At 67.3% G+C, this 25,307-nt stretch overlaps 1 protein-coding gene across 1 annotated transcript; it reads left to right on the top strand.

The window, feature by feature from the left end:
- Positions 1-280: 280 nt before the first annotated feature.
- AP1M1 (adaptor related protein complex 1 subunit mu 1) lies at positions 281-23,531 on the top strand. Its single transcript, XM_058292639.2, has 12 exons — positions 281-436; positions 4,606-4,762; positions 5,014-5,081; positions 6,390-6,520; positions 7,133-7,280; positions 14,845-14,971; positions 15,510-15,652; positions 15,760-15,831; positions 15,950-16,108; positions 22,526-22,651; positions 22,807-22,882; positions 22,979-23,531. Exons 1-12 carry the CDS (start codon positions 395-397, stop codon positions 22,999-23,001), a joined length of 1,272 nt encoding a protein of 423 aa, XP_058148622.1. The 5' UTR covers positions 281-394; the 3' UTR covers positions 23,002-23,531.
- The last annotated feature ends 1,776 nt before the right edge of the window (positions 23,532-25,307 follow it).

Below are 25,307 nucleotides of genomic sequence, written 5' to 3'. Positions count from 1 at the left end.
CCTGGGTGCCCCGGCGCGCAGGTTGCACCAGCCATCGCCCGGCCGCGCCGCTAGAGGGCGCCCCGCCCGCTCGGCCCCGCCCCTCGCCTCTCGGCCCCGCCCCCGGGCCTCCTCCCCGGGAAGCTGGCGGTGGGAGCCGGAAGCCGGGATCACGTGCGGCGTGTGCGCCTGCGCGCGCCCCGCCCCGCGCCTGCGCACACCCCGCCCTGCGCTTGCGCACACCCCGCCCTGCGCCTGCGCAGTCCGGGGCCAAGCCTCCCTGACCGGACATAACGGTCCGCGCGCGGCGCCCGGGCCCGGAAGTGGAGGCGAGCCGTCGCGGGGCGCGCCCGGCCTCGCCCAACGCCCGGCCGTGCCCGCCGCCGCCGCCTCCCGAGGCCCCCGCGCCGCCGCCATGTCCGCCAGCGCCGTCTACGTGCTGGACCTGAAGGGCAAGGTATACGGCGGCTCCCCGCCCTCCCCGTTGCCAGGCAACCGGCGGGGGCCGCGCCCCCCTCGGGGACCCACCCTGTTGCTAGGTAACCGGCCAGCGGGCCCCACCCCGGCGTCCGGCCTGGAGGCCGGAGGGCCGCCCCTGGGAGCCCCACCCCGTTGCTAGGTAACGGCGCCGGGGGGCCTGGGGCCGCGGGCCACGCCCTGTTGCTAGGCAACGCGGTGGGCCCGGGAGCCCCCCCCCCCCCTCGCGCGCCCGGGGAGCAAACCGGAAGTCGCGGAGACGGCGGGGCCAGGCCGGGACCCCCGGGAGCTGCGCGACCCTCGGCCCGGGGCGGCGGGGCCGGGGCGTCGCCGGGCAAGTCTCGGCCTCCCCCCCACGGCGCAATCGCTCCGCTTTCCTCGTGGCACCGAGGGTTAGGGGAGGTGGGAAACCGAGGCACGGAGCGCGGAGGCCACGTGGGTCCCGGGGCAGTGGCCCTTCCAGGGGTGGGGCGGGGTGCGCCGACTGGCGTTGGCCCCCCGGAGCCCGGATGGAGGCCCCTCGCCCTGCTGGAGCGCGGAGGGTGTGCGATCGGGAGGCTCGCCCGGGGCTGGGGGCCAGGGAGGGCTTCCCGGAGGCAGCGGCAGGTGGGCCCGAGACCTGAGCGCGCGAGGAGGGGGCCGGAGGGAGGACGTGGGGGGGCCTCCCGGGGAAGCTTCCAGCAGGAGGGGGGCAGCCTTGCAGCCACACCTTGCAAAAGCGAGAGCTGCCCACCCCGGGCGTGGGCGAGGGGCGCCCTGGCCTCTCGCGTCGGGCCACGGGGCCAGGTACGGGGTCAGCTCTGGCACTGTCAGTGGGAGAAGCGCGGGCGTCGGGTAGGGGGCGGGCAGGCGTTCCATCCGAAGCCCGAGGAGGCGAGGGGCTGCCCTCCCCTGCCCCCCGAGTCCCGCCTGCCCACTGGGCTTCTGTCCTCCGTCGCGTAGAGCAGGGAAGAGGCAGCCGGGACGGGTTGAGGCAGCGTCCCCTGACCTGCCCTCGCTCGCCTTCTGGCCTCCACCCTCGCCCCCGGGCACCCGGCGGCGCCCGCGCAGCCCGCGTCAGCTTGCTCGTGCCTTCGGCGAGTGTTTCCTGAGCGCCAAGCCCGGCGCCAGGAACAGGGCCCCCCCCCCCCCCCGTGTGACCCCCTCCCTGCGGCTCAGGAGTCAGGGCTGAGCTGTGTGGCCTTGGGCAGGTGCCTTCCCCCCTCTGAGCCTTGCTTTCCCGTTGTCGGGCGAGTCCTCGTGGCGCCCTCGTGCGGATTCCCAGAGTGGATGTGGGAGGTGGCCGCGGCCCCACGCCCAGCCCGCCGGCCGTGGGAACCCCCGAGGGCCACGCCGTCTAGCGGGGGTGACGCGCGTGGAAGCAGAGGCGTCGCGGCACAGCCGGATCCCGCGGGCCCGATGGCAGGGACGGGCCGAGGGGACGGGGCTGCTCCCCCCGGTCCTTGGCCAGCAGGAAGGGAGGTGGTGGGGAAAGGCCCTGGGGTTGGGGGGGAGATGCCGGGGCCGGGTCGGGGAAGGTGACCGGGTGGCGCCAGGGGCCCAGGAGGCGTCCCGATGGGCAGGAGGCGAGGGGCCGGGAGCCGGGAGTCCTGGGCGGTGCTGGAGCTGGAGCAGCGCCGGGAGGGCCGGGGGCGGCCGGGGTGCCCGGGCGGGCAGGGGCGGAGCGGCCCGGGCAGCGGAGCCGGTGCGAGGCGCTGATCCCGGGAGGAGCGCGTGGGGCGCGCGTCTCGGGGCTGCGCGGCCCCTCTTCCTCAGCTCCCGGGGCCTCCCACTTTGGGACGTTGCCTCCGGAGCAGACTCGGTTTAGCAGAAGCGAGGCCGGCGGCACAGGAGGGAGCCCGGCCTCGCGGCCGCCGGCCAGCCAAGCCCCAGAGCGCGGGGACGCCGGAGCGGCGGCTGGGCCGGGCACGGGCCCTCCGGGACCTTCCCGCCGCCTCCCCCGCGGCCTCGGCCACCCGACCCCGCTCCTGCCCAGCCCGCTCCCTCGGCTTCCGGGACACTCTGCCCCTTCCGGTCTCCTGTGGGCCTCGCCGTCCCCTGCCGGCCCCTGGGGGGGTCTCGGGCTCGGCCCGGCAGGACCGATCCCCGGGACACCTTCGCCCCCGGCGCCCACGGGTGCACCGCAGTCCAGAGCTCCGAGCGGACACCTGGGGGGACCCCGGGCGCTGCAGGCGCGGCCTGTCCCCGCACCAGCTCCTCTTGGCCCCCTCCCGGCGGCTGGCCCGCTGCCCGCCCCGCTGCCCGCCCGGCTGCCCGTTCCTCCTCCGTGAGCCCCTGCCGTGGGCCGGGCTCCGCCGTGGGCCGGCGAGAGGGCGGCAACGTGCTCGCCCCTCTCGGGGAGCGTCAGGCAGCAAGTGAGGACGCGCGCGATGGGCGTCCAGGGCGGGGCGACGTGGTGATGGGGGCAGTGGTGGTAGCGCAGGGGGGCTGGGGAGGGAGGCCTCTGGGAGGAGGCGCCCCTGAGGGAATGCAGGTGCCCAGGCCCTGCGAGTGTGCGGGGGCCCTGCGGCAGGACGGGCCTGAGTGCTCGCCGTGCGTGTGGGAGCCGAGGGGCGGGCAGGGCCGGGGCCGCGGGGCCGTCGTGGGTTTGGCTCTCTGGTGGGGGCCAGCGCGGCGGCGGTACAGCAGGCAGGGGGTACAGCAGGCAGGGGCCATCCACCTTCTTTCAGAGAAGGTTCCTCCCGCTTTTCGTGGGGAAGGAGCGCAGGGCCCGGGGGTGGCAGCGGGACGGTGCCGGCTCCCAGCACGACGCCCACCTCCCCCGTCGGTCTCCTGCCTTCCGCCTCCCGGTCACTCCCAGTCCCTCTGGACCCAGCCACGCCATCCCGCTGCCGCCCTGCTCCCTTGCTCCCTTCAGGCCTCGGGGCAGCCTCAGTTTACCCAGCCCGGGGCGTGAGCACCGCCACAGCAGCCTGCTCCTTCCTCCCAGGCCTCTGGGGGCCCGGGAATTGGATAAGGGGGGCGGCCCTGGAAGCCCTGGAAGGCCGAGTTGAGCGGGGATGGGCTGGGGGCGCGGGCAGCACACCCGTGCTTGCTGCAGGGCCTGGGCAGGCGCTTCCACCCCGCTGCGCATCGGGGGCAGCTGTAAAAACGGGCACGTGAGGGCTTGCAGGGGAGCCCCTCGGCCGGGCAGGTCCAGGCACACCCGAGCCCACCACCGGCTCAGGGTCCCGGGGCCACGAAGGGGCAGTTAGCAAGGAGGGCCCCCGGCTTTAAGCAGTGAAGACAGCCTGCACGGCGGTCACCGCCGCCATGGCGTTCCCGCGCGGGCTGGGTCCCGGGGCTGGCCGTCCTCGTGGCGCTTGGTGGCTGCAGCAGCCCCGGCGGCACCTCTTCACAGCCGGGCGGACGCTTCTTCCACAGGCCTCGTTCTTGTCGAGGTAATTCACGTGTGCTGAGTAGGCGGCCCCGTTTAAGGGACACGGTTCCCCGGAGTCCTCCCGCCCATACCCCGGGAAGCCCCGGCCCGCGCTCCCGCCACCCCCGAAGGCTCCCCCCACCGCGTCCCCCCAGCGCTGACCTGTTCCTGACACGGTTTCTAGCCCCCGATGCAAATGGGCGCAGCGGGCTCTGCTCCCTGCGGCGCTCACGCTGGGCGAGGCGGCTCTGCGGTGTGCCCCGTGGCCCGTGGCTCGGCCCTGGGCTCTGTGTCCGTGGGCGCGGCGCGTTTCGCACCCTCGGGCTGAAGGACAGTCGGTGGCCTCTGTTTGAAATAAGCCGCACAAGCCCGTGTGGGCACGCCTCGGCGTGGACGCGGGTTTGGCTCCTGGGGGGCCTGTCGGTGGAACGCTGGGCCCCGTGGCCGCCCGCGCAGTGGCTGCCCCGTCTCCTCTCCCGGGGCAGCGCTGGGGGTCGGGGCTCCCCCGTCCTGGGGGAAGGGCCCCCCAGGCCCAGCCGGCTCTGCGGGCAGGCGCAGTGGCCTGTCCCCGCCGGGGGCCCTGCAGAGGCGGTCACGGGTCCCCCGGTGCCCGGGCCCCCGACGCCTGCCCCCTGCCCCTGCCCCGCCGCAGGGACGCCGCTGCCCCCGAAGGCCAGGCCGGCGCGCCTGCCTGGAGGAGCCCCGGGGGACGGCGGCCGGGGGGCCGGGGCGGGCGAGGCGGGGTCCCGGGGGGGAGGCTGCGTCTCACGGAGCGGAGGCGGTGCCCGCAGGTGCTCATCTGCCGGAACTACCGCGGCGACGTGGACATGGCGGAGGTGGAGCACTTCATGCCCATCCTGATGGAGAAGGAGGAGGAGGGCGTGCTCTCGCCCATCCTGGCCCACGGCGGCGTGCGCTTCATGTGGATCAAGCACAACAACCTGTACCGCATCCTCCGCCCTCCGTCCTCCGCGGGCGCGGGCCGGGGCGGGGCTGGGGCGGGGCTGGGGGCCGCCCGGCTCAGGTCTCTCCCGTTTCCACAAAGCCCGGGGGCCGTGCCCAGCGTGGGGCGGGGGGAGGGGGGCGGGAGGGGGGGAGGGATGGGGCTCACGCGGCCCGGCCGGGGCGCCTCCATGCCGGTCCTTCCTCGGATCCCGCCGGCGCGGTCCCGCCTGAGTGCTCCTTAACGGCCGGCGCAGTGGTCGCCACCTCCAAGAAGAACGCGTGCGTGTCGCTGGTGTTCTCCTTCCTCTACAAGGTGGTGCAGGTGCGTGGGCCGCCCTCCCCGCCCTCCCCGCCGCCCTCCCCGCCGGCGCCTCTGGGGCGGGAGCCCTGTGGGTGCAGCCGCGGGCCGAGGCCCCGGGAAGGGGACGGGGAGCCCCGTGGGTGCAGCCGCGGGCCGAGGCCCCGGGAAGGGGACGGGGAGCCCCGTGGGTGCAGCCGCGGGCCGAGGCCCCGGGAAGGGGACAGGGAGCCCCGTGGACAGCGGCCGAGGTCCCTGGGAAGGGCACAGGGAGCCCCGTGGGTGCAGCCGAGGGCCGAGGCCCCGGGAAGGGGACGGGGAGCCCCGTGGGTGCCGGCCGAGGGCCGAGGCCCCGGGAAGGGCACGGGGAGCCCCGTGCAAGGCCCCGGGAAGGGCACGGGGAGCCCCGTGGGTGCGGCCGAGGGCCGAGGCCCCGGGAAGGGCACAGGGAGCCCCGTGGGTGCGGCCGAGGGCCGAGGCCCCGGGAAGGGGACGGGGAGCCCCGTGGGTGCGGCCGCGGGCCGAGGCCCCGGGAAGGGGACGGGGAGCCCCGTGGGTGCGGCCGAGGGCCGAGCCCCGGGAAGGGGACGGGGAGCCCCGTGGGTGCGGCCGAGGGCCGAGCCCCGGGAAGGGGACGGGGAGCCCCGTGGGTGCGGCCGAGGGCCGAGCCCCGGGAAGGGGACGGGGAGCCCCGTGGGTGCGGCCGAGGGCCGAGGCCCCGGGAAGGGCACGGGGAGCCCCGTGGGTGCGGCCGAGGGCCGAGGCCCCGGGAAGGGCACGGGGAGCCCCGTGGGTGCGGCCGAGGGCCGAGGCCCCGGGAAGGGCACGGGGAGCCCCGTGGGTGCGGCCGAGGGCCGAGGCCCCGGGAAGGGGACGGGGAGCCCCGTGGGTGCGGCCGAGGGCCGAGGCCCCGGGAAGGGGACGGGGAGCCCCGTGGGTGCGGCCGAGGGCCGAGGCCCCGGGAAGGGCACGGGGAGCCCCGTGGGTGCGGCCGAGGGCCGAGGCCCCGGGAAGGGCACGGGGAGCCCCGTGGGTGCGGCCGAGGGCCGAGGCCCCGGGAAGGGGACGGGGAGCCCCGTGGGTGGCGGCCGAGGGCCGAGGCCCCGGGAAGGGGACGGGGAGCCCCGTGGGTTGTGGGGGCGCAGGACGCAGGGCCCTCCTTCCCCCCCGGCGGCCGCCCCGGCCCGCGTCCCCAGGCCCCGCAGTGGGCAGCGGCCTCCAGGGCGCCAGGAGCGCCAACACAGGGCCCGCCCGCCACCTGTACCCACGCCCATGCCTGCCCCCCGCGCCCGCCCCCACGCTCACACCCCGCCCCCAACCCGCCGCCCCCAGGTGTTCTCCGAGTACTTCAAGGAGCTGGAGGAGGAGAGCATCCGCGACAACTTCGTCATCATCTACGAGCTGCTGGACGAGCTCATGGACTTCGGCTACCCGCAGACCACCGACAGCAAGATCCTGCAGGAGTGAGTGGGCGGGCGGCGCCCCAGCCCCGGGTCTGGAAACCGAGGCAGCCCGCGGCAGGCGCGCTCAGCCCCCCAGTGTGGCCTGGGCGCAGCCGGGGCCCTTTCCGCGCGCAGCCCCCCGCGTGCCCCGAGCGCCCCCGCCCCACGTCGCTGGCCTTGCCCCCCCCAGCAGGGCTCAGGCTGGCTCTGGCGTCAGCTGCCCCCGTCCTCACCACGCCGTGGGGCTGTGACGACTCGGCCCCCTGGGAGCCCTGCCCGGGGGACAGTGAGGCAGTGCTGGTCACTGCGGGGCGTGTGGAGCTGGCCTCCCCCGCCCGCCCTCCAGGGCGCAGCACCCTGCCCGCTGCTCGGCCGCCGGGGTCCCCGGGGACGCCCTTCAGAGAGCGGCGGGCTCTGAGCACCCAGGGCGGCTACCTACCTTTGCTCCGGCCGCAGTACAAGCGCCGCCCGAGCTGAAGAGCCCAGAGGCAGGGCCCCCTCTCCCGGCCCTCACTCAGTGGGGGTCCCTCTCAAGCCGGCCGAGTCGCCCCCGCCCGTCCACCCCGGCGGGAGTGGCGGCTCCGGGCGCGGCTTCCGTGCTGGCGCAAGCCCCCGCCTGCGTGTGGCCGCCAGGTACATCACGCAGGAGGGCCACAAGCTGGAGACGGGCGCCCCGCGGCCCCCCGCCACCGTCACCAACGCCGTGTCCTGGCGGTCCGAGGGCATCAAGTACCGCAAGAACGAGGTGTTCCTGGACGTCATCGAGTCCGTCAACCTCCTGGTGCGCTACTTTCTCCTCTTTCTCTTTAAATTTGTCTTCTCCAGGGTAGAAATATCAACGGCTAGGCTTTTTAAATTATCCAAGCCCCGGGAAGGGCCTGCGCCCCGCTGCTCCGGGCCCCAGGCACCGCGCAGCGCCTGGCTGTGCCACCCTTCCACTCGTTCCGTCTGTGCCGCCGCCTGTCCTTGTCCTGACTCGGAACCGCCACGCGCGTGGTGTAGCAGCAGCAGAGCGGGCGTTGGCGCAGAGGGCAGAGGGCCCCTGTCGGCCAGAGGCACGTCCCGCCGAGGCTGCCCGCGCCCCGCAGACCCGGTCCCCACCCCACAGACGCTCATTTTCTTCTCCAAAGCCGAGGCCGCATATGTAGTCCTGCAGTTTCCAGGGGCGCGAGGGGCGGCTCTTTCTCTTGTGTGTGCTTTTCCCCTTTACTTTTATTTTCTAAACGGGTCAACGTGACTTCTATATCTGAATCTCCGCACGCGTGTAGGTTCCTTACCCACTGCCTAGATCAGGGTAGAGGCCAGCTCCACCCGCCTAGAAAGCTCCCTCCTGCCGCCTGTCTGCAGCCCCCCCCCCAGCCCTGACAGCCCCTGCTGTTCCGTGTCGCTCTAGCTCAACCTGCGATCACCCTGTAGAGGCCCCCACGGCAGGTGGCTGTGAGTGCCTTCCGTCGCGCAGCGGAACGCTGGCCTGTGCGGCCCGTCTGGGTGGCCACGGGCGTGCAGGGGCAGCAGACCCGGGCCGGCCCGCTGTGCCGTCATGTGGCCGTCCTGTGCCGTCGTGTGCGCCGGCCCCGTCACCTGCGGGGGGCCTCGGGGTGGTTCCCTTGTCAGCAAGGACGCCGTGAACGTTTCGCGGCAGGTCTGTGCGTGTGCGAGTGCTCAGTTCCCCAGGGGAGAGACCAGGAGCGGGCTGCGGGGTCACACGGCACACGCAGGCTCGACTTCGTGACAACCCGCCAGCCCCCTGCCCGAGCAGCCGCACCGTGCTGTGCCCCCCCGGGGCGAGGAGCCCGGCGCCCTGCGTCCCTGCCAGCGCCTGGCGGTGCGGCGGCGTCATCTCTGATTCTCGTAGGCGTGTGGTGGGGCCGCCTCCTGGCTTTAGTGGGCACCTCCCCGTGGCTGGCGACATTGGGCGTCTGCTCGTGTGCCCATTTGCCGCCCGTGTGTTCTCTCAGGGGAAGCGCCTCGTCCTGTCTTTCGAGCGTTTGTAAACGGGGTTGTTTCCTCGCTGTTGAGCTCTGAGAAATCTCTCTCTGTCCTGGTGTGTGTCCTTTGGCAGGTGGTGACTGGTTCGCAGATGCTTTCTCCGGGTCTGGAACTGGTGGCGCGCATTCCCTCAGGAGTGCCTTTCCCAGGGCAAAGGTTTCAATGTAGATGACAGCCAGGGAGCTGGTTAAAAACGGCTCTCGCTCTTGCTGCACGTCCAGGAACTCAGCGGGAGCTCGTTGCCAACCTCAAGGTCACATAGACGTTTCTCCTAAGTTTTTCTTGACGGTTTTGTAGTTTTACATGTCCCGTTTCGCTCCGTGTTCTGTTCTGAGTTACGGTTTAAACGAGGCGCGAGGCTCATGCCCAAGCTCGTTTTCCCGCCCGTGGGAGCCGCGTTGTCCCAGCTGCAGCGCTGGGCGGGCTGCCCGCTAGGATGCCGGGCCCGTGGCCCTCAGGCCCCGGCCGCGCGGCGTGGTCTGCGCCTGCAGCCCCTCTGCCCCGCCGTCTGCGCCCCTGACCCCGCGCCTCCCGCCCCCACGCCGGCGCGAGCTTTGTGCCCGTGCGGTGAGGCCGCACGTCCTTCAGCCCCGCTCTTCTTTCCCATCGTTTCAGCTGCTCTGCTTCCTTCAGTGAGAATTCAGAATCGGTCTCCTTCTACCAAAAAGCCCTGCTGGGACTTCAGTTGGTATTGTGCTAGGTTACAGGTCGGTTTGGGGAGACTTGATTTCTTTACTGTATTGCGTTTTCCAATCCATGAATACAGTGTCTCTCTAAATTTAGATCATCTTTGAGTTCTTTCATCAGCAATTTGTAGTTTTCACCGTGTATAAGTTTTGTTAGATTTATACTATTTCTTTCTTTGAAGCTATTGTAAATGGTACTTTTTTAAAAAGTTGTGCTTTCCAGTTGGGTGTCACTAGTGTCCAGAAACACGGGTAATATTTGTGTGTTGACCTGGTATTCCACAGCCGTGCTAAATCATTTATTCTAGATTATTGTAGACTTCATGGGCGTTTCTAACATAGATGTGTCAGCTGCAAATAGACACAGCTTGCTTGCTTCCTTTCCAAACTTTACACTTGTTGTTTCTCTTTTTCTTGTCTTATTGTCCTCACTAAGACTCCCAGTAAAATGTTGACCACAGGTGATGGGAAAGGACATTCCTGCCTTGTTCCCGAATTAGAGGGAAAGCCTGCCGTGTTTCACCGTTAAGGTAGGACGTCAGCTGTAAGCTCGCTGTCGTGCCATTTCTCAGGTTGGAGGAGAAGTTCCTTTCCATTCCTAGTTTGCTGACATTTTTTCTCGTGAATAGATGTGTGTTGTTAAATGCTTGTTCCACTTCAGCTGATATGATCCTGTGTGTTTTCTTCTTTAGATTCTTAATATGATGGATTGTGTTGGTTGTTTTCCAAATGGTGAGCCAGCTTTGCTTTCCTAGCATCAAGCCCACTTGGCCATGATGCATTATCCTTTTTATGTGTTGTTGAAGTCCACTTGCTAATATTGTGCTGCAGAATTTTGGGTCTACCTCTTAAGAGGTATTGGTCTATGGTTTTATTTCTCGTAATGTTTAGTCTGGTTTTGGTATCACAGTAATGCTGCCCTTATAAAACGAGCTGGGAAGTGTCCCTTCCACTTGTTTTTCCAGGACATTGTGTAGATGATTGTGTTGATTCTTCTTTAAACGTTTGGTACAACTCACCAGTGAAATACCTGGGTCTGGAGATGTATTTTTCAGAAAGTTTTTAATTATGAGTTTCATTTCTTTCATAGTTTTTGGATTATTCAGATTATCTTTCATCTTGGGTGAGTTTTGATAATGTGTTGATACTACAAAATTGACCATCTCATCTGAGTTACCCTGTTTTCACGTGCAGTATAGTTTATGATATTCCTTGTTGTTTTTTAACGTCTGTAGGGTGCGCTGTGACATCTCCTCTTTCATTCCTAATGTTGGTATTTTGTGTTCTCTTTTCTTCACCAGTTTGCTAGAGGCTTGTCAATTTTATTGAACTTTACACAAAATCAGCTTTTGATTTTGCTGATTTTTCACTATTGTTTTTCTGTTTTCAACTCATCGATTTCTGCTCTTTAGTATTTCCTTTCTTGATTTGGGCTTATTTTGCTCTTTTTCTAATTTCTTAATGTAGAAGCTAAAGACAGTTATTTGAGACCTTGCTTTTCTAATATAAACATTTAGCACTATAAATTTCCCTCCAAGCACTGCTTTAACTGCATACTGCAGTTGTTAGGTTGGATTTGTGCTTTTGTTCAGTTCCTTCAGACTTTCTCTTTGACACATAGGTTATTTAAGTGTGTAGTTTAATTTTTTTATGCATAGGGATTTTTCTGTTATCTTTTTGTTTTTTATTTTTATTTAATCTCATCATGTTCTGAGAGTATACGTTGTATAATGCCAGTTCTTTAAAGTCTGTTAACATTTGTTTAATGGCTCAGGAAATAGTTTATCTTGGTGAATGTTCCACATGCACTTGAAAAGCATGCGTATCTGCTTTTGTTTATGCCAATTAATTCCAGTTGGTTGACGGTGTTGTACCGGTTCTTTAATCTTTAATTTTTCAAAGATTTATTTATTTATCTTCCCCCTCCACCTCCCTCCGCCCTGCTGTTTTTGCTGTCTGTGTCCATTGGCTGTGTGATCTTCTGTATCTATTTCTTTTTGTCTTCTCTTTTTTACTTTTTCTCCTCGAGGATTCACCGGGATTTGATCCTGGGGACCTCTGCTGTGGAGAGAGGTTCCCTGTCAGCTGCGCCACCTCAGTTCTGGTCCTTTCTGCGCCTCACCTTGACTCTCCCCTTGTCTCTCTTTTGATACGTCATCATCTTGCTGCGGGACTCACTTGCGCGGGCACTGGCTCGCCACGCGGGCACTGGCTCACCACGCGGGCACTGGCTCGCCACATGGGCACTGGCTCGCCACGCGGGCACTGGCTCGCCACGTGGGCACCCTTTCTCTCTTCTTTTTCACCAGGAGGCCCCAGGGATGGAACCTGGGTCCTCCCCTACGGTAGGCGGAAGCCCCATCACGTGAGCCACGTCCACTTCCCTTCTTTTGTAACCTTGCTTGTTTTCTGTCTGTCTTTTACACAGAGAAGAGCGCTGTGGGCTTTCTGTGTCTCATTCGGGTCTGTCAGTCTTGCTGCATGTGTTCTGAAGCTCTGCTGTAAGCACAAGCATGTTGTAGAATTACATCTTCTTGATGATTGACCTTTCATCATGACATCACGTCCCTCCTTATCTTTGGTAATTCTCTTTGCTCTGACGTCTGCTTTGATATTAATATTGCCACTCAAGATTCCTTTTGATTAGTGTACATGCAGTATGTTTTTCCATCCTTTTATTTTTTCATCCTTTTACATTTAACCTACATATATCATTACTATTGAAGTGAGTTTTTTGTATTCATTGGGTCATTTTTTTTCTTTTTGTTGTAGTATATATATATACATATATATTTTTTAAAAAGAGATTTAGATTACATAAAGGTTACGTAAAAAGCATAGGGGCCTCCCGTATGCCCTGCTCCCCTCCCTGCCCACATGTTCCCTCCTTAACAACAGCCTTCGTTTCTGTGGCACAGTCACTGCAGTTGATGAGCACGTGGAGCGTGGCCGCTAATGGATCACAGTTTACATTGCAGTTCCGTAGGTTATGGCAAGGTATACCATGGCCTGTATCTGTCATTGCAGTGTCGTTCAGGACAATTCCTCAGTCCTGAAGATGCCCCACGTTACACCTGTTTTCCCTCCTCCTGACCCCAGGACCTCCAGCGGCCACTGCCTCCACGTCCATGGTATGATTTCTTTCATTTTAGAATCCCAGTAAGTCTAGGGTCACTATTTTTTTTTTTTTTTTAATCCATTTCCACCATCTGTCTTTTAATCAGCGTGTTTAGATCATTTATACTTACTGTAACATTGATGTGTTTGGGTTAAGGTCTACCATTGTATTGTTTTCTGTTTGTTTCCTTTGTTTCTCGTTCCTCTGTTTGCCCTTTCCTGCCTTCCTGTGGTGTGTTTTTCTTCATTAGTATTCTGCTTTGATTTCTCTATTACGATCTTGACTCTTAGTTTGTATGGTGTTTCAGTGGTTGTCGTGAAACATGCATGTGCTTTGGTATTGTTTACTTAGAATCAGCATTTTCCCACGTCACTGAGATGTAGACAAGACTTACCGCCCCGAACGCTGGAGTCGTCCTGTATATCACGTCTGCGTGTACTGAAAACCCCTGCAGACAGTGCTACGTTTCTTTAAATACTTTAAATACTTAGAAGAACTCATGGGAGAGAAGAGCTGTTGCTTTTCCCCAGGAATCCGCCTCCCTCCTGCCCTTCCTCCGTCCTCGGTGCTCCGGGTCCCTCCAGAACCTTCCATTGGAAGGCTTGCCCGAGCCAGGCCTTCAGAGCAGGGCTGCTGCTGGCGACCGGGGCTCCAGGTCGCCTCTAAGCAGATCTTCCCTTCACCTCCCTGGAGGTGGCATCCTGGGCCGGCGGTTTTCTCTCAGCTCTCCGAGAGCCTCGCGCCGCTTCCTTCCGGCCGTGGGGCTCCTGGCGGGGAATCCAGCCCCCGCGGCGTCACCCCCAGCGCGGCTTGCTTTGCTCTGGCGGCCTTCAAGAGCTCTCCTTTGCCTTCAGTTCAGCATTTCGGTTGTGTCTCGGTAGGGATTTCCTTGGGGCTATACTGTTTGGGATTTGTTCAGCTTTTTGAATCCGTGGGGTTTTGTCTTCCCCAGATTTGGAAGTTTTCAGCCATTCTCTCTCCAACTGTTTTTCCAGCACCGCGCTTTCTCTTTTCCTTTTGGGCTCCAGGGACGTGAATGTTAGACTTTTTGCTACTGTCCCATTGGTCCCGAAGTCTCTCTGTTCGTTGTTTTCAGTCCCTCTTCTCTCTTATTCGTGTTCATTTTTCTGAACTCTTCTTGGGTACACTGGCCCTTTGCTCTGATACTGAGTCCGTCCAGTGAGTCTTTATTTTGGTGGGCGTGAGGGAGCAGAGAAAGGGGGGCGAGGGGTCTCCACACCGCCCCGGGGCTCCGGGAGCCGCACTCGTCCACCCCCCCCCCCCCCCCGTCTCACGTCCACTCTCCACGCTGGCCGGCTGGGCGGGGACGGCTGCCCCGGCAGCTTCTCCCCTGTCCCCCTCCAGTGCCCCATCTGCCCACCCGTCCAGGCGCCCTAGCTGTCGGCGGCGGCAGAGGAGGGGGCGGCCGTGGCGTGACCGCGCGCTCCCTGCGCTTTGGGGTCCGTAGGCAGGTCCCTCGGGCGGGCCCAGACGAGGCAGAGGGGACGGTGTCCCGGCGCCTGCCGGCCCAGGCGGGCGTCTAGACGTGGAGCTGCTTTCCAAGCAGCCCGGCGGCCCGCGCCCCCCTGCCCTGCTCCGAAGGGCCCAGATCCCGGCCGCCTGGCCTGAGGGCCGCCCGGCTTCTCTGCAGCACGACGGGGCGCGGGCACCCGGGGCCCCGACCCCCCCTGCCCAGGCCAAGGCTGCGGGCGCTTCTCCAGCCGAGCCTGGCGGCAGCTCTTCATGCCCACCCCAGGGAAGGTGCCGGCTTTGGGCCGAGGCCAGAGAGGCTGGATTGCCGCCCGCGGGACCAAGACCGGCCCCCTGGCAGGTGCACCCCAGCCCCGAGAGGGGACCCCGAGAGGTGGGGGGCAGGGAAGGCGCCGTCTGGCAGAACGCGGGGGGGGTGAGCGCTGGGCGCACCTCCCCCAGGTCTGCACACGCCCCGCACGGCCCGGCCCCTGAGCGCTGTGGCCCAGGGACAGATGGACGGACAGACAGGCAGACGCAGTCGGGCCAGCGAGCCCCCTGGGCCGAGGCAGCGGGAGACCGCCGGGGCCCCCTTCCTGCACTGCTCTCCCGCTCCCCCCGGGCGCCTCGGGGATGCTCGGGTTGCTGCCCCGCGGCGGCGGGAGACAGGCCCCAGTGGCCGGGCCGTGGGCCTCGGGCTCACTCCCAGCCCCCACGGTGCCCTGCCATCCCCCTGGCGCTGCGGTCACCCCAGCCCGGGGCCCGGCCTGCACGGGGCGGCAGGGCGGCTGGCTCTGGTCCCCAGGGCAGCCGCCCCGTCGGCTGAGTCTGCGCTGGGGACGCCGGCCCTCATCGGCCCTCATCGACCCCGGGGGTTCGTGCTGCAGCACAGCCGTGGGCGCAGGGGCGGCCAGCACCGGCGAGACAAGGCGGGGAGGGCTGCCAGGAGGGGTGGCCGCATCGGGCTCAGGGGGCGGGGGCCGCGAGGAGGTGGGGCCCGAGGCCCGCGCAGGCGGCTGAGCTCGCTGGCATGGGGGGTGGAGGGGGGCCCTCGGGGGGCCCTGACGCCCGCCCTCGCGCAGGTGAGCGCCAACGGCAACGTGCTGCGCAGCGAGATCGTGGGCTCCATCAAGATGCGCGTCTTCCTCTCGGGCATGCCCGAGCTGCGCCTGGGCCTCAACGACAAAGTCCTCTTCGACAACACGGGCCGTGAGTGCGGGCCGCGGGCGGGCCCCGGGACGCCGCATGGAGACGGCCGGAGGGACGCGCGGGAGGGGTGGAAAGAGACGCCGGGGCAGGGACAGGGGCAGGGGCCCGGCCAGGTCCACGCGCTGCGCAGGCTTGCGGCCCCTGGCGGCCTGGAGCCCGCGTCCCTCCTGCCCGCGTGGGCCGCGATGCCAGCCCTCCCCCGGCCGCGCTGGCCCGTTTGCCCACCCCTGGGCCCGTGCCCTCTCCGCCCTCAGCCCGGGGCCTGCGTTTACCGGTGCCCCCCCGCTCCGGGCCCACGGCAGGCAGAGCGGGAGCCGCGGCCCAGGCCCCAGTAGGCCCGGCGGGCTGGGGCTGCCTGGCCAAGGCCCCCGGGAGCCCGGCCACCCCACGCCTGCCAGTCCTTGGCGTTGAGCAAGTGCCTCCCAGCAGCTGCCGCGCCGGACACTCGGCCCCCAGCCCGCCCTCGGGAACCGGGGCGCCGCGCTGCTGGGGAGGGCCCTCCCGCCGGCCCCGCGCCCACCGCCCGCCCGCCCCGCAGGCGGCAAGAGCAAGTCGGTGGAGCTGGAGGACGTCAAGTTCCACCAGTGCGTGCGCCTGTCGCGCTTCGAGAACGACCGCACCATCTCCTTCATCCCGCCCGACGGCGAGTTTGAGCTCATGTCCTACCGCCTCAACACCCACGTGAGTCGGCCGGGCCCGGCCCGCAGCGGCCCCCGCGCCCCCCGCGCCCCCCCCGCGCCGCGCAGGCCCCGTGGGCGGGCGGCTGAGCGGCCTGGACGCCCCCGCAGGTGAAGCCGCTGATCTGGATCGAGTCGGTGATCGAGAAGCACTCGCACAGCCGCATCGAGTACATGATCAAGGTGCGCGGGGCCCGCCGGGCTCGGGCCGGGTCTGCGGGCGGGCGAGGGGGGCGCTGGCGGGGGCGGGGGCGCGGCAGTCTTGGCAACCCCCGCGGCCGGCCGCCGCACTCGCCCCCAGGCCAAGAGCCAGTTCAAGCGGCGGTCGACGGCCAACAACGTGGAGATCCACATCCCCGTGCCCAACGACGCCGACTCGCCTAAGTTCAAGACCACCGTCGGCAGCGTCAAGTGGGTCCCCGAGAACAGCGAGATCGTGTGGTCCATCAAGTCCTTCCCGGTGAGCGCGCCCCGCCCGCCCGCGGGCCGCTGGGGGGCAGGCGGGGCCCGGGGTCCGCCCCCAGCTCGCTGGCGACGCGGCCGCGGGCCTGGCGTCAGGACTGCCCCCGCAGCGGGCGCGCCCACCGCCTCCGCGCGCCCCGGCTGCCCAGGGCCCTTCCCGGGCCGGCTCGGCGCGGCTTCCCTCCCGGGGCACAGGCCGTCGGGCCAGAGCGCGTTCCGGAAGCCGCCGCCAGACCCGAAGGCGGACCTGTGTCCCCTGGGCCGCCCGGCGCCCCGTCGAGGGTTCCGAGGGCCGCGCGCTGGGTTCGCGGGCGCCGGGCCCCTCCGCCGCAGCTCGCCTCTGCCCGTCGCTGCCTCCCCCGAGTCCCCCCTCGCTCCGCCTGGACCCCAGGCCTCTGGGGCAGCCCCAGCTAAGGAGGCTGGAACGTGCAGCTACTCGGGCCACGTGGTTTTTATGCCCGTCTCTCCCTCGAGACAGTGATGCCATTGCGTCGGGAGGAAGCAGAGGTGCCAGGCGTCTCCGCGGCGCTGTGGGCCTCCGGGAGCATTTGTCCGTCTCGCTGCGCTTTGCTTTTGCAGGGGTGTGGGCGCGGTGGGGCCAGCTCCGCGTTCTTCCTCACGCCGTGCTCTGTGGGAAGCATTTCTGGGCTGCCGACCGCGCTCCTGGCGGCGGCGTAACCGCTGAGGGAGCGGCCGCCCTCGGCTGCCAGGCCTCCGTGCGGCCCCAGCTTCCCCGGTCAGGAGCAGCGGTGTTTAAACAGCACCGGGCGGGCGAGCCCTGAAGTCGAGGACGGGACGGCTGCCCGCCAGGGCGTAGCTGGTTTCGTGCATCTGACTTTGCAACCGTAGATGATTTTTACAAACATAAAACAAGTCCCCGTGGAAAACACTGGCACTTCCTAAAAACGAAAAGCAAAACGAACCTCGTGGCGCGTCAGGTAGGTGACAGCCACACGCTGACAAGTCACTTGATGTGTCCTGAGAACAAAGAGCCACAGGAGCGGCGCGCGCACGCCTTAGGACTCTCCACACCGACGTGCGCCGCGCGGTGAAACGCGGGCTCGGCTTCTGTTCCGAGGCGCCTGGGAGACGTGCGACGGCGACGCGGTCCACGAGTCGACACCCCGGCAGGACGCAGCGGCTCTCCTGCCCCGTCCCGCCGCGGGGAGGCTCCTTCCTGCGTTCCCTCCTCCTCTCGTGTGTCTTCTGGTAGAAGGGCGCCTGTGCAGGTGCCTGACTGTTCACCCTCCTTCCTGCCGACGCGTCGGGCCCCGCGGCCCCTGCTGGGTGCCTGCTGTGACCTCCCGACCGGTCGCTCAGGACGGTGGCGTCAGGAGCACCTCCTGTTCTCGGCACAGCCACGTGGAGTGGCACGCGGGGTCCCCGGTCAGCCTTCGCTCGGCCGCCCCTGCCGAGGACGTCTGGGGTGCTGTGACCTTGGGCTTTAGAGAGGACGCGCCGACGAACCTCGCGCGTTTGCCCTCTGCCCCGGGAGGCGTCGCTCCAGGGCTGGCACCTGAAGCGGCATGGCAACGCGCGGGCACACGGACCCGCCACCAGGGCGCACTCACCTCCCTCCACCACGTCTCCCACGCCGCCCCAGGGAAGCCGCTGCCGCCCCCCAGGTAGCAGGGGCGCGGTCTCCCCCGCCGTTCTCACCGCGCGCTCACCGTGAGCCACACCGGCTTGCCCCGCGAAGGGCCACCGCGTGTCCCCCTGGAGCGGCCGCGGCCTCGTGCCTCTGCGGGGTGACCGTCTCCAGCCGCGCTCTGTGCGGCAGCTGGGCGGGTCCTGCCTCCCGGCCCAGGCTGTACAGTCCTGCTGCGTGGCCCCGGTGCCTGGGCCGGGCAGCCCGTCCCGTCGTTCCACGTAGTCACGTTTCCCGCCGTCATCCTCGTACCGTTTCTGGACGTCGAGGCGCGCTAGCGAAGGCCCCCATTCCCAGTTGTGAAGGGCTTCAGCCCGTTGGCGTCTCGCTCCCGGTTGGTCATGCTTTGCACTTTGGATTTCAGGTCCTCTGGTGAATAGGGCGAGGGGCACATCCAGTTTTATCTCCCTCCCAGCGGCGATCCAGTCCCCCACCATCATTTGCTAAAAGTCCGTCCCTCCCCATCCGTGTTAGCCAAGGGGTGCCCACGGGAAGTCCCGGAGCTCGGTGGGCTTTTATGAAGGGCGTTGATTTGGGGTAGAAGCTCACAGTGACCAGGCTGTAAGTAGCCCGACTTCCACACCCAACATCTGTTGCCACGTGTCGACGCGGAATGGCGGGCGCCGTCTGCGAGGGCCTAGCCTTCCTCCTTCCTCTCAGGGCCCCGTGGTCCCGGCTTCTTCCGACCAGAGGGCTCTCCCTCTCTCCCCAGGGCTGGTTTCTCTCCAGGCGCAGCTGCTCTGTTCTCTCCACGGGGTCAGCTGTACACTGTCAGGAGAAGGTCTCTTCTCTCTCCGGGGCTCCAGCATCAAAACTGAGTCCTCTCCCCTGCCGTGTCTTCTTCTGTCAGCTTCTGTGTGTCCACTTCCGTGTGAGAGTCGGTTTTATCTGCCCAGCAGGGGGCAAGGACTTGGTGCTGAGCTGCCCTCTCACGGCGTGGTGGAATCTGAGCCCTAATCTTAACGTGATTTAATCAGATGTCCGAGCTGAATCTAATACAAGAGGAACAGAGCCGTGTACAGACATCACCGTACCTCTTTCTGGGATTCATGAATGATATCAAAGTCCCACGCCATCTTGATGAAGCACCACGTTTTCGTAGGCCGTCTGGTCTGGTCCTGGGCTTTCTCATGTGCATCCAGGGAGAGAGGCTGTTGTTAGTCAGAGGCTTTATTCCATTCCCGCCCCGCCCCATCGCAGTCCTCGTCCGTGGCTTTCCCACCTGGTTTTGCTTGTTTGGTTTCACCTACGCGCTTTGGAATCAGCTTGTCTAGCTCCGGATAACTGAAGGTTGTCTGTTTCTTCTGAACCAGGATTGCACGTCCTTCACATCTAACTTGGGAGCATTGGTGGCGTCGTGAAGCCTTGTGCAGCCTCCTTGAGTCTCCCAGGGGTTTTACCTTCTGTAGCTCCCGTGGCCCTCCTCGTGTCTAAGTGCGGTTGTCGAAGGCCACCCCGCCGACGTACGTGCAGGAGAGCACACGGCAAGGCGCGGACAGCGTCTCTGTAACTGGCACCGGACGGAAGCCACGGGCAGTCCCCGCCCCTCGAGCCCCCAGGCTCACCCCGGGGCCCGCACCGCCTCCTGAGGAGCCGTCCCCTCCGCTGTCTCTCCCGGCAGGCACCGGCGGTTGTGCATCCTGGTGGCTCACTGGGCTTTCTCCCTCATCGGGCACTCTTTGAAAGATTCTCGTAGGTTTTCGGGTTTTCTCCCACACCACTGCAGCGGGGCGGCAGTTTTCCCTTCTTTCCTGGGTCTGGGCACCTGCTTGTCTGCGCCGCCTGCCTGCCTTGGCGGGGGGGGAGGGAAGGGGCCTCCTGGCCCGCCCCTGCACGGAGCCCCCGCGTTCCCCTCAGAGGGCCCAGTCGGTCCCGCTTTGCGCGGTCCTAGCTGGAGCGGGCCACGGGCCTCGCCGCGTCCTCCAGCTGCCTCTGTCCACGCCAGGTCTCTGTGCAGATCTGTTGGTGGGTGGCTCTCAAGCCAGCCTTGCCCTCCCGTGAGCCCCCCGAACCTCCGAGCATTTTCTTTTCCACGCTCGGTGGAATGCTGTCTGCCAACATTTTAATTTGGATTTTTGCATTGAAGTTCACGAAACTGGTTTTTTCTTTGGTATACTCTCCATCAGGTTTTGGTATCGATACATTTGCTGTCAGTTTTTTGGTCTCCTCTTTCATGCTGCAGGCAGTTACACAGCATGAGGTTCCCCGGACTTGAGCAGTTGGTTAGACTTCCCTGTGCGAGGCTCCTCTCCCCCCGGTGGAAAATGGGCCCTCGAGAGTCTCCATTTCTTTTGGAGTCAGTTTTCTTAAATTATATTATCCTTGCAAATTATGCATTCCAGCCGTTTTCAAGGTAGCCCATCAAAGTTGTAGAAGGGGGCCACTCTTTTTCCCCTTTTCTTAAAAGAAACAAGGAGAAAGAACTACCCTGAGTATTAGAGCCCCCCTTTCTTTTTTCAGAGATTTTTAAAAAATTATACCCCCCTCCCCTGAGACGGCTCCCTCGTTGCGTCTGCCTTAGGAGGCACCGGGAACCAAACCCAGGACCTCTCCTGTGTGGGAGGCGGGCGCCCAACTGCTCGAGCCACATCCTCTCCCTGCTGGTTGTGTCTGCCTGTTGCAGCATCTGCCCATTGAGGCGTCTGCTCATCTTCTTAGTCAGTGCCAGGATCTGAACCCGGGACCTCCTGTGCGGGAGGCGGGCTCCCGACTGCTTCAGGCACTTCATTCCCCAGCCCCACCTTTGTATTAACTGAAGCGGAGGCCACCTGGTGCGTGGTCTTTTTTTTTCCTCTCCCCTCCCCCTGCCCCAGTTGTCTGTTCTCTGTGTCCATTTGCTGCGTCTTCTTTGTCCGCTTCTGTTGTTGTCAGCGACACGGGAATCTGTGTCTCTCTTTGTTGCGTCACCTTGTTGCGTCAGCTGTCCATGTGTGCGGCGCCATTCCTGGACAGGCTGCACTTTCTTTCGCACTGGGCGGCTCTCCTTACGGGGCGCACTCCTTGCGCGTGGGGCTCCCCTACGTGGGGGACACCCCTGTGTGGCACGGCACTCCTTGCGCGCATCAGCACTGCGCATGGGCCAGCTCCACACGGGTCAAGGAGGCCCGGGGTTTGAACCGTGGACCTCCCGTGTGGTAGGCGGATGCCCTGACCACTGGGCCAAGTCCGCCTCCCATGGCTGGTCTTTTTTATTCCCAAGACTTCCTTGCCGTCTCTTGTACTTTTCTGCTTCCTGAGCCGCTCCTTTTAGTCTCCTCCTCTGTGCGGGCTCTCGCTCTGAGGTGGACGGTCAGTTCTGCTGTACGCCCGTGCCGTCGCGGCCCGGGGAGCCGGGAGCCGGGAGCCGGGAGCGTACCCTGAGCCCTGCCCTCCCTGTGGACCCGGAGACCGCCGAGACCGCGTCCTCGCGCAGCGCGTTCCTCAACCTCCTGCTTGCCCATGTCGTCCCATGTCACTGCAGCTCTGGCGCCTGGGGGTCGGGGAGCGTCGCCTCGTGAGAGCCCGCGCTGAGCCGTTCCCCGCGGACCAGCGCTCAGTAGCTGGACGAGCGCTCTCAGAGCACACAGCCCCCGCGTGTCCCGCGGCGCTCACGCCGCCCCGCCCGCCCGGCCTCTGCCCCTGCTGTGTCCCTGCGTGTCCCACGGCGCTCACGCCGCGCCGCCCCGCCCGGCCCCTGCCCTGCCCTCGCGTGTCCCACGGCGCTCACGCGCCCCGCCCCGCCCGGCCTCTGCCCCTGCTGTGTCCCTGCGTGTCCCACGGCGCTCACGCCACGCCGCCCGGCCTCTGCCCCTGCTGTGTCCCTGCGTGTCCCACGGCGCTCACGCCACGCCGCCCGGCCTCTGCCCCTGCTGTGTCCCTGCGTGTCCCACGGCGCTCACGCCGCGCCGCCCGCCCGGCCCCTGCCCTGCCCTCGCGTGTCCCACGGCGCTCACGCGCCCCGCCCGCCCGGCCCCTGCGCCCGCCCTGCTGTGGCCGCTGCCGGCGTGTCTGGGCTGGTGCTGTCACTGCAGCTCGGGCCGCGCCGCCCTCCTCGCACCTTGTGCGCTCTGCGCACTGAGCCCTGGCGCGTGTGGGGTCCGCGGCCCACCCCCGCGCATCTGACACTCCTGGGGGCTTAACGCAGCGAAGCGTGTTCCCGGCCAGCTCCCGGGCGTCAGCCAAGCCCCGGGGCCCGCCGTCCGCAGGTGGGGTGGGCTCCCCTGCCCGCAGGCCCCGCCCTGCCTGGGCGCCCGCCCCGGCTCAGGCCGCCCTCCCCACGCGCTCCGTGCCCCGGGGCCCGCGGGTTTGGGGGCGCGGGGAGGCGCGTGGACTGGCGGGGTGCCCTCTCCCCAGGGTCCTGTCTGGCTCCTCTCGCGCCCAGGGCCCCGGGGCAGGCAGAGGCCGCACGCTCGCCCGGGGCGGGAGGGGACCCCACCCCTTACGGCGGGAGGAGGGCCCGAGGCGCCCCTCCCGCAGCCAGGACTGCCCCCACCTCTCGCGGGCCCCCTCCCCGCTCCCCTCCTCAGGTCGACGTTTCCTTCCCGAGTCGCTCGCTTTCCAGTGTGGTCCTGAGATGGGGCGGGGGTCCCGGGGCCCTCCGGGGTGGGCCCCGCAGCCCCTGCGCGCATCCCCGGCCTCCCGCGCAGCCGCCGGCCCTGCCGCGGGCGCGTTCTCGGGCTCCCCGCACGCGGGCGGGGCTCCCAGGCCTTCCCGACCCCCCAGGGACCCACGGGGGGGCGGCGGGGGGCGGCGGGGGGGGGGGGCCGGGCCTGACGCGCCCCCCCGCAGGGCGGCAAGGAGTACCTGATGCGCGCGCACTTCGGGCTGCCCAGCGTGGAGGCGGAGGACAAGGAGGGCAAGCCGCCCATCAGCGTCAAGTTCGAGATCCCCTACTTCACCACCTCGGGCATCCAGGTGCGCGGCCGGCCCCGGGGGGAGGGGGGGGGCGGGGGGACGGAATGGGGGGAGAGGGCGGGGGTGGGGCCGGTCCTGGGGGGAGGGCGGGGGCGTGGCGGGCGGGGGGGACAGAATGGGGGGGAGGCGCGGTGCTGAGCGCCCACGTGCCGCAGGTGCGCTACCTGAAGATCATCGAGAAGAGCGGCTACCAGGCGCTGCCCTGGGTGCGCTACATCACGCAGAACGGAGGTGAGTGCCCCGGGGGAGGGGTCTTGGGGCCGGCCCCGCGTTGCGGTCGGGTCGGGGCCCCGCGGGCGCACAGCCAGTCGCCGCTTCCTCCCGCAGACTACCAGCTCCGGACCCAGTGAGGCCGCTGCCCGGCCGCCGCTGCACCCGCCGCCCCCGCCGCCCCCCTCCCCAGCCGGGGCCCGCCGTGGAACCCCGCCCTCGCGAGGCGCAGCGCGGCCCTGGGCGCTGCCGCTCCCCGGTGCCAAGCGGCGGGCAGGTGCTCCCTGGCCGGGGACGCGCCGCCGCGGGGACGGGCGCCTGGCTGCTGCCCCAGCTGTGCTGGGCCCGCGCTGCCCGCCGCGGCCTCTCTGGCGGGGGCCCCAGCCTCGCGTCCAAGCCCCACAGGGCCCCGCGGCCCCCACGGCGCCCGCAGCACTTACGGGGGGCCTGCCCCGCGCCCCTCACCCCTCACCCCGCTGCCCTGCAAGGAGGGGCGCTGGGGCCCTGGAGGCACGGGGCACGTCCTGGCGCGGGGACGCTGTCGTTTGGCCACATCAGTGTTCCACAGAGGACGGCGACGCCGGGCGGCCCAGCTCCCTTCCCGCCAAAGGCCGCGGACGTCCCGGCCCGTCTGTGTTCGTGTCATAATTACATTAAATTCCGAGACTTACACCGCCTCCTGCCTCCCTCCGGCCCGCGGCGCACGGCCGCCCGAGGACCGCAGCCCCCAGCAGCCCCCAGCAGCTGCCCAGGCCCTCCTCCGCCCCCCGGGGCTGCGTGGTCCTGGGCCCACCTGGGCGCACGGGCCGCCGCCGCCCCAGGCCCGGCCGTTCTCCCCCTGCTGGGCCTCGGACCCGAGCAGCGGCGCCTGCGGGAGCGGCCTAGAGACCCGGCCCCGGCCTCCACGGCCCAGGAACGGCCCAGGAGCGTCCGCCAGCCTCCGCCAACTCCTGGGCGCGCTGGAGCCGGGAGCCGCGGCCCAGTGGGCCCCCCGTGCCTGCACCCGCTCACCCCGTCCCCCCACGGGGCCGCGCTGCCCAGCCCTTCCCCGCTCCTTCAAGGCCGTGCCTTCCAGAATTATCTCCCCCCCAGCCGTGTCGCCAGCCCCCGCAGAGCTGCTGGCCTGCCCGTCCAGCGCCCCGCACCCACCCGGTCCAAGGCCTCCGACGTCAGCAGCGCAGGGAGGGTCGCGCCTGTTGGAAACCAGGCCTCAGGGCGCCCTTGGGCGCCATCCTCCCTGCGCACAGCAAGCCCACAGCGCCTCTTTCGCCCTCCTCCCCCTGCCCCGAGCCTGCCCTCGCTCCCGTCCTCCCGTGGCCTCTTGCGGCCCCCACCCCCGGAGAGCCGCCCGTCCCCGTGGGCCCGGAAGCCAGCCTCCAGCTCCGCTAGGCCAGAGCCCTCCCAGCACAGGACAAACGCACGGAATCAGACACACGAGCTGCTCTCCCGAGAAGGGGAGGGGGTCAGGGGCCCCGGGGCCCCCAAGGGCAAGTGTGGGCAGTGCACGGGAGCCTGGGGGCTGAGGGGCCTGAGGGCTGAGGGGCCTGGGGGCAGGGGGGCTGGGGGACCTGGGTGCCGAGGGGCCTGGGGGCTCTGGGTGCCGGGGGTTCTGGGGGCAGGGGGGGCCTGGGGGGCCTGGGTGCCGAGGGGCCTGGGGGCTCTGGGGGTCCTGGGTGCCGGGGGGGTCTGGGGGCAGGGGGCAGGGCGGCCTGGGGGCCCTGGGTGCTGAGGGGCCTGGGGGCTCTGGGGGTCCTGGGTGCCGGGGGGGTCTGGGGGCAGGGGGCAGGGGGGCCTGGGGGCCCTGGGTGCTGAGGGGCCTGGGGGCTCTGGGGGGCCTGGGTGCCGGGGGGGTCTGGGGGCAGGGGGGGCCTGGGGGCTGGGGGGCAGGGGGGCCTGGGGGCAGGGAGCCTGGGGGCTGGGGGGCAGGGGGGCTTGGGCTCTGGGCGACCTGGGTGCCGAGGGGCCTGGGGGCTCTGGGGGGGCCTGGGTGCCAAGGGGGTCTGGGGGCAGGGGGGCCTGGGGGCAGGGGGTCTGGGGGCAGGGGGGTCTGGGGGCAGGGGGGCCTGGGGGCAGGGGAGCCTGGGGGCTGGGGGGCAGGGGTCTTGGGGTCTGGGGGGCCTGGGTGCCGAGGGGCCTGGGGGCTGAGCCGGGCAGCTGGGGGGCCTTGGGCTGGGGGGCATTGGGAAGTGCAGCGGAGGGTCCTGCTGGAGCTGAGAAAGCCTAAAGAAAACTCATCAACCAGCGGGAAGAGGGGTTTACTGAGCACAAGCACGGGGCGCCCCCAGCCCGGCGCAGCCCCGGCTCTCACGTAGCACTTAGACCACGCTGAGATTTCGGGAACACCTCCTCCCTCCCTGAGTAGAAAGCACAAAGTAATACTGTAGGAATAAATGCAAGTATTAGGAGTCACAACCTTAACTGCCAGCCCTGCTGGTTGAGGATGCTG

This window comes from Dasypus novemcinctus, unplaced genomic scaffold, assembly GCF_030445035.2.
Source record: "Dasypus novemcinctus isolate mDasNov1 unplaced genomic scaffold, mDasNov1.1.hap2 scaffold_174, whole genome shotgun sequence".
Classification (NCBI taxonomy): Eukaryota; Metazoa; Chordata; class Mammalia; order Cingulata; family Dasypodidae; genus Dasypus; species Dasypus novemcinctus.
Note: the sequence above shows the minus strand (reverse complement) of the source record. Positions and strands in the feature narration are given on the sequence as shown.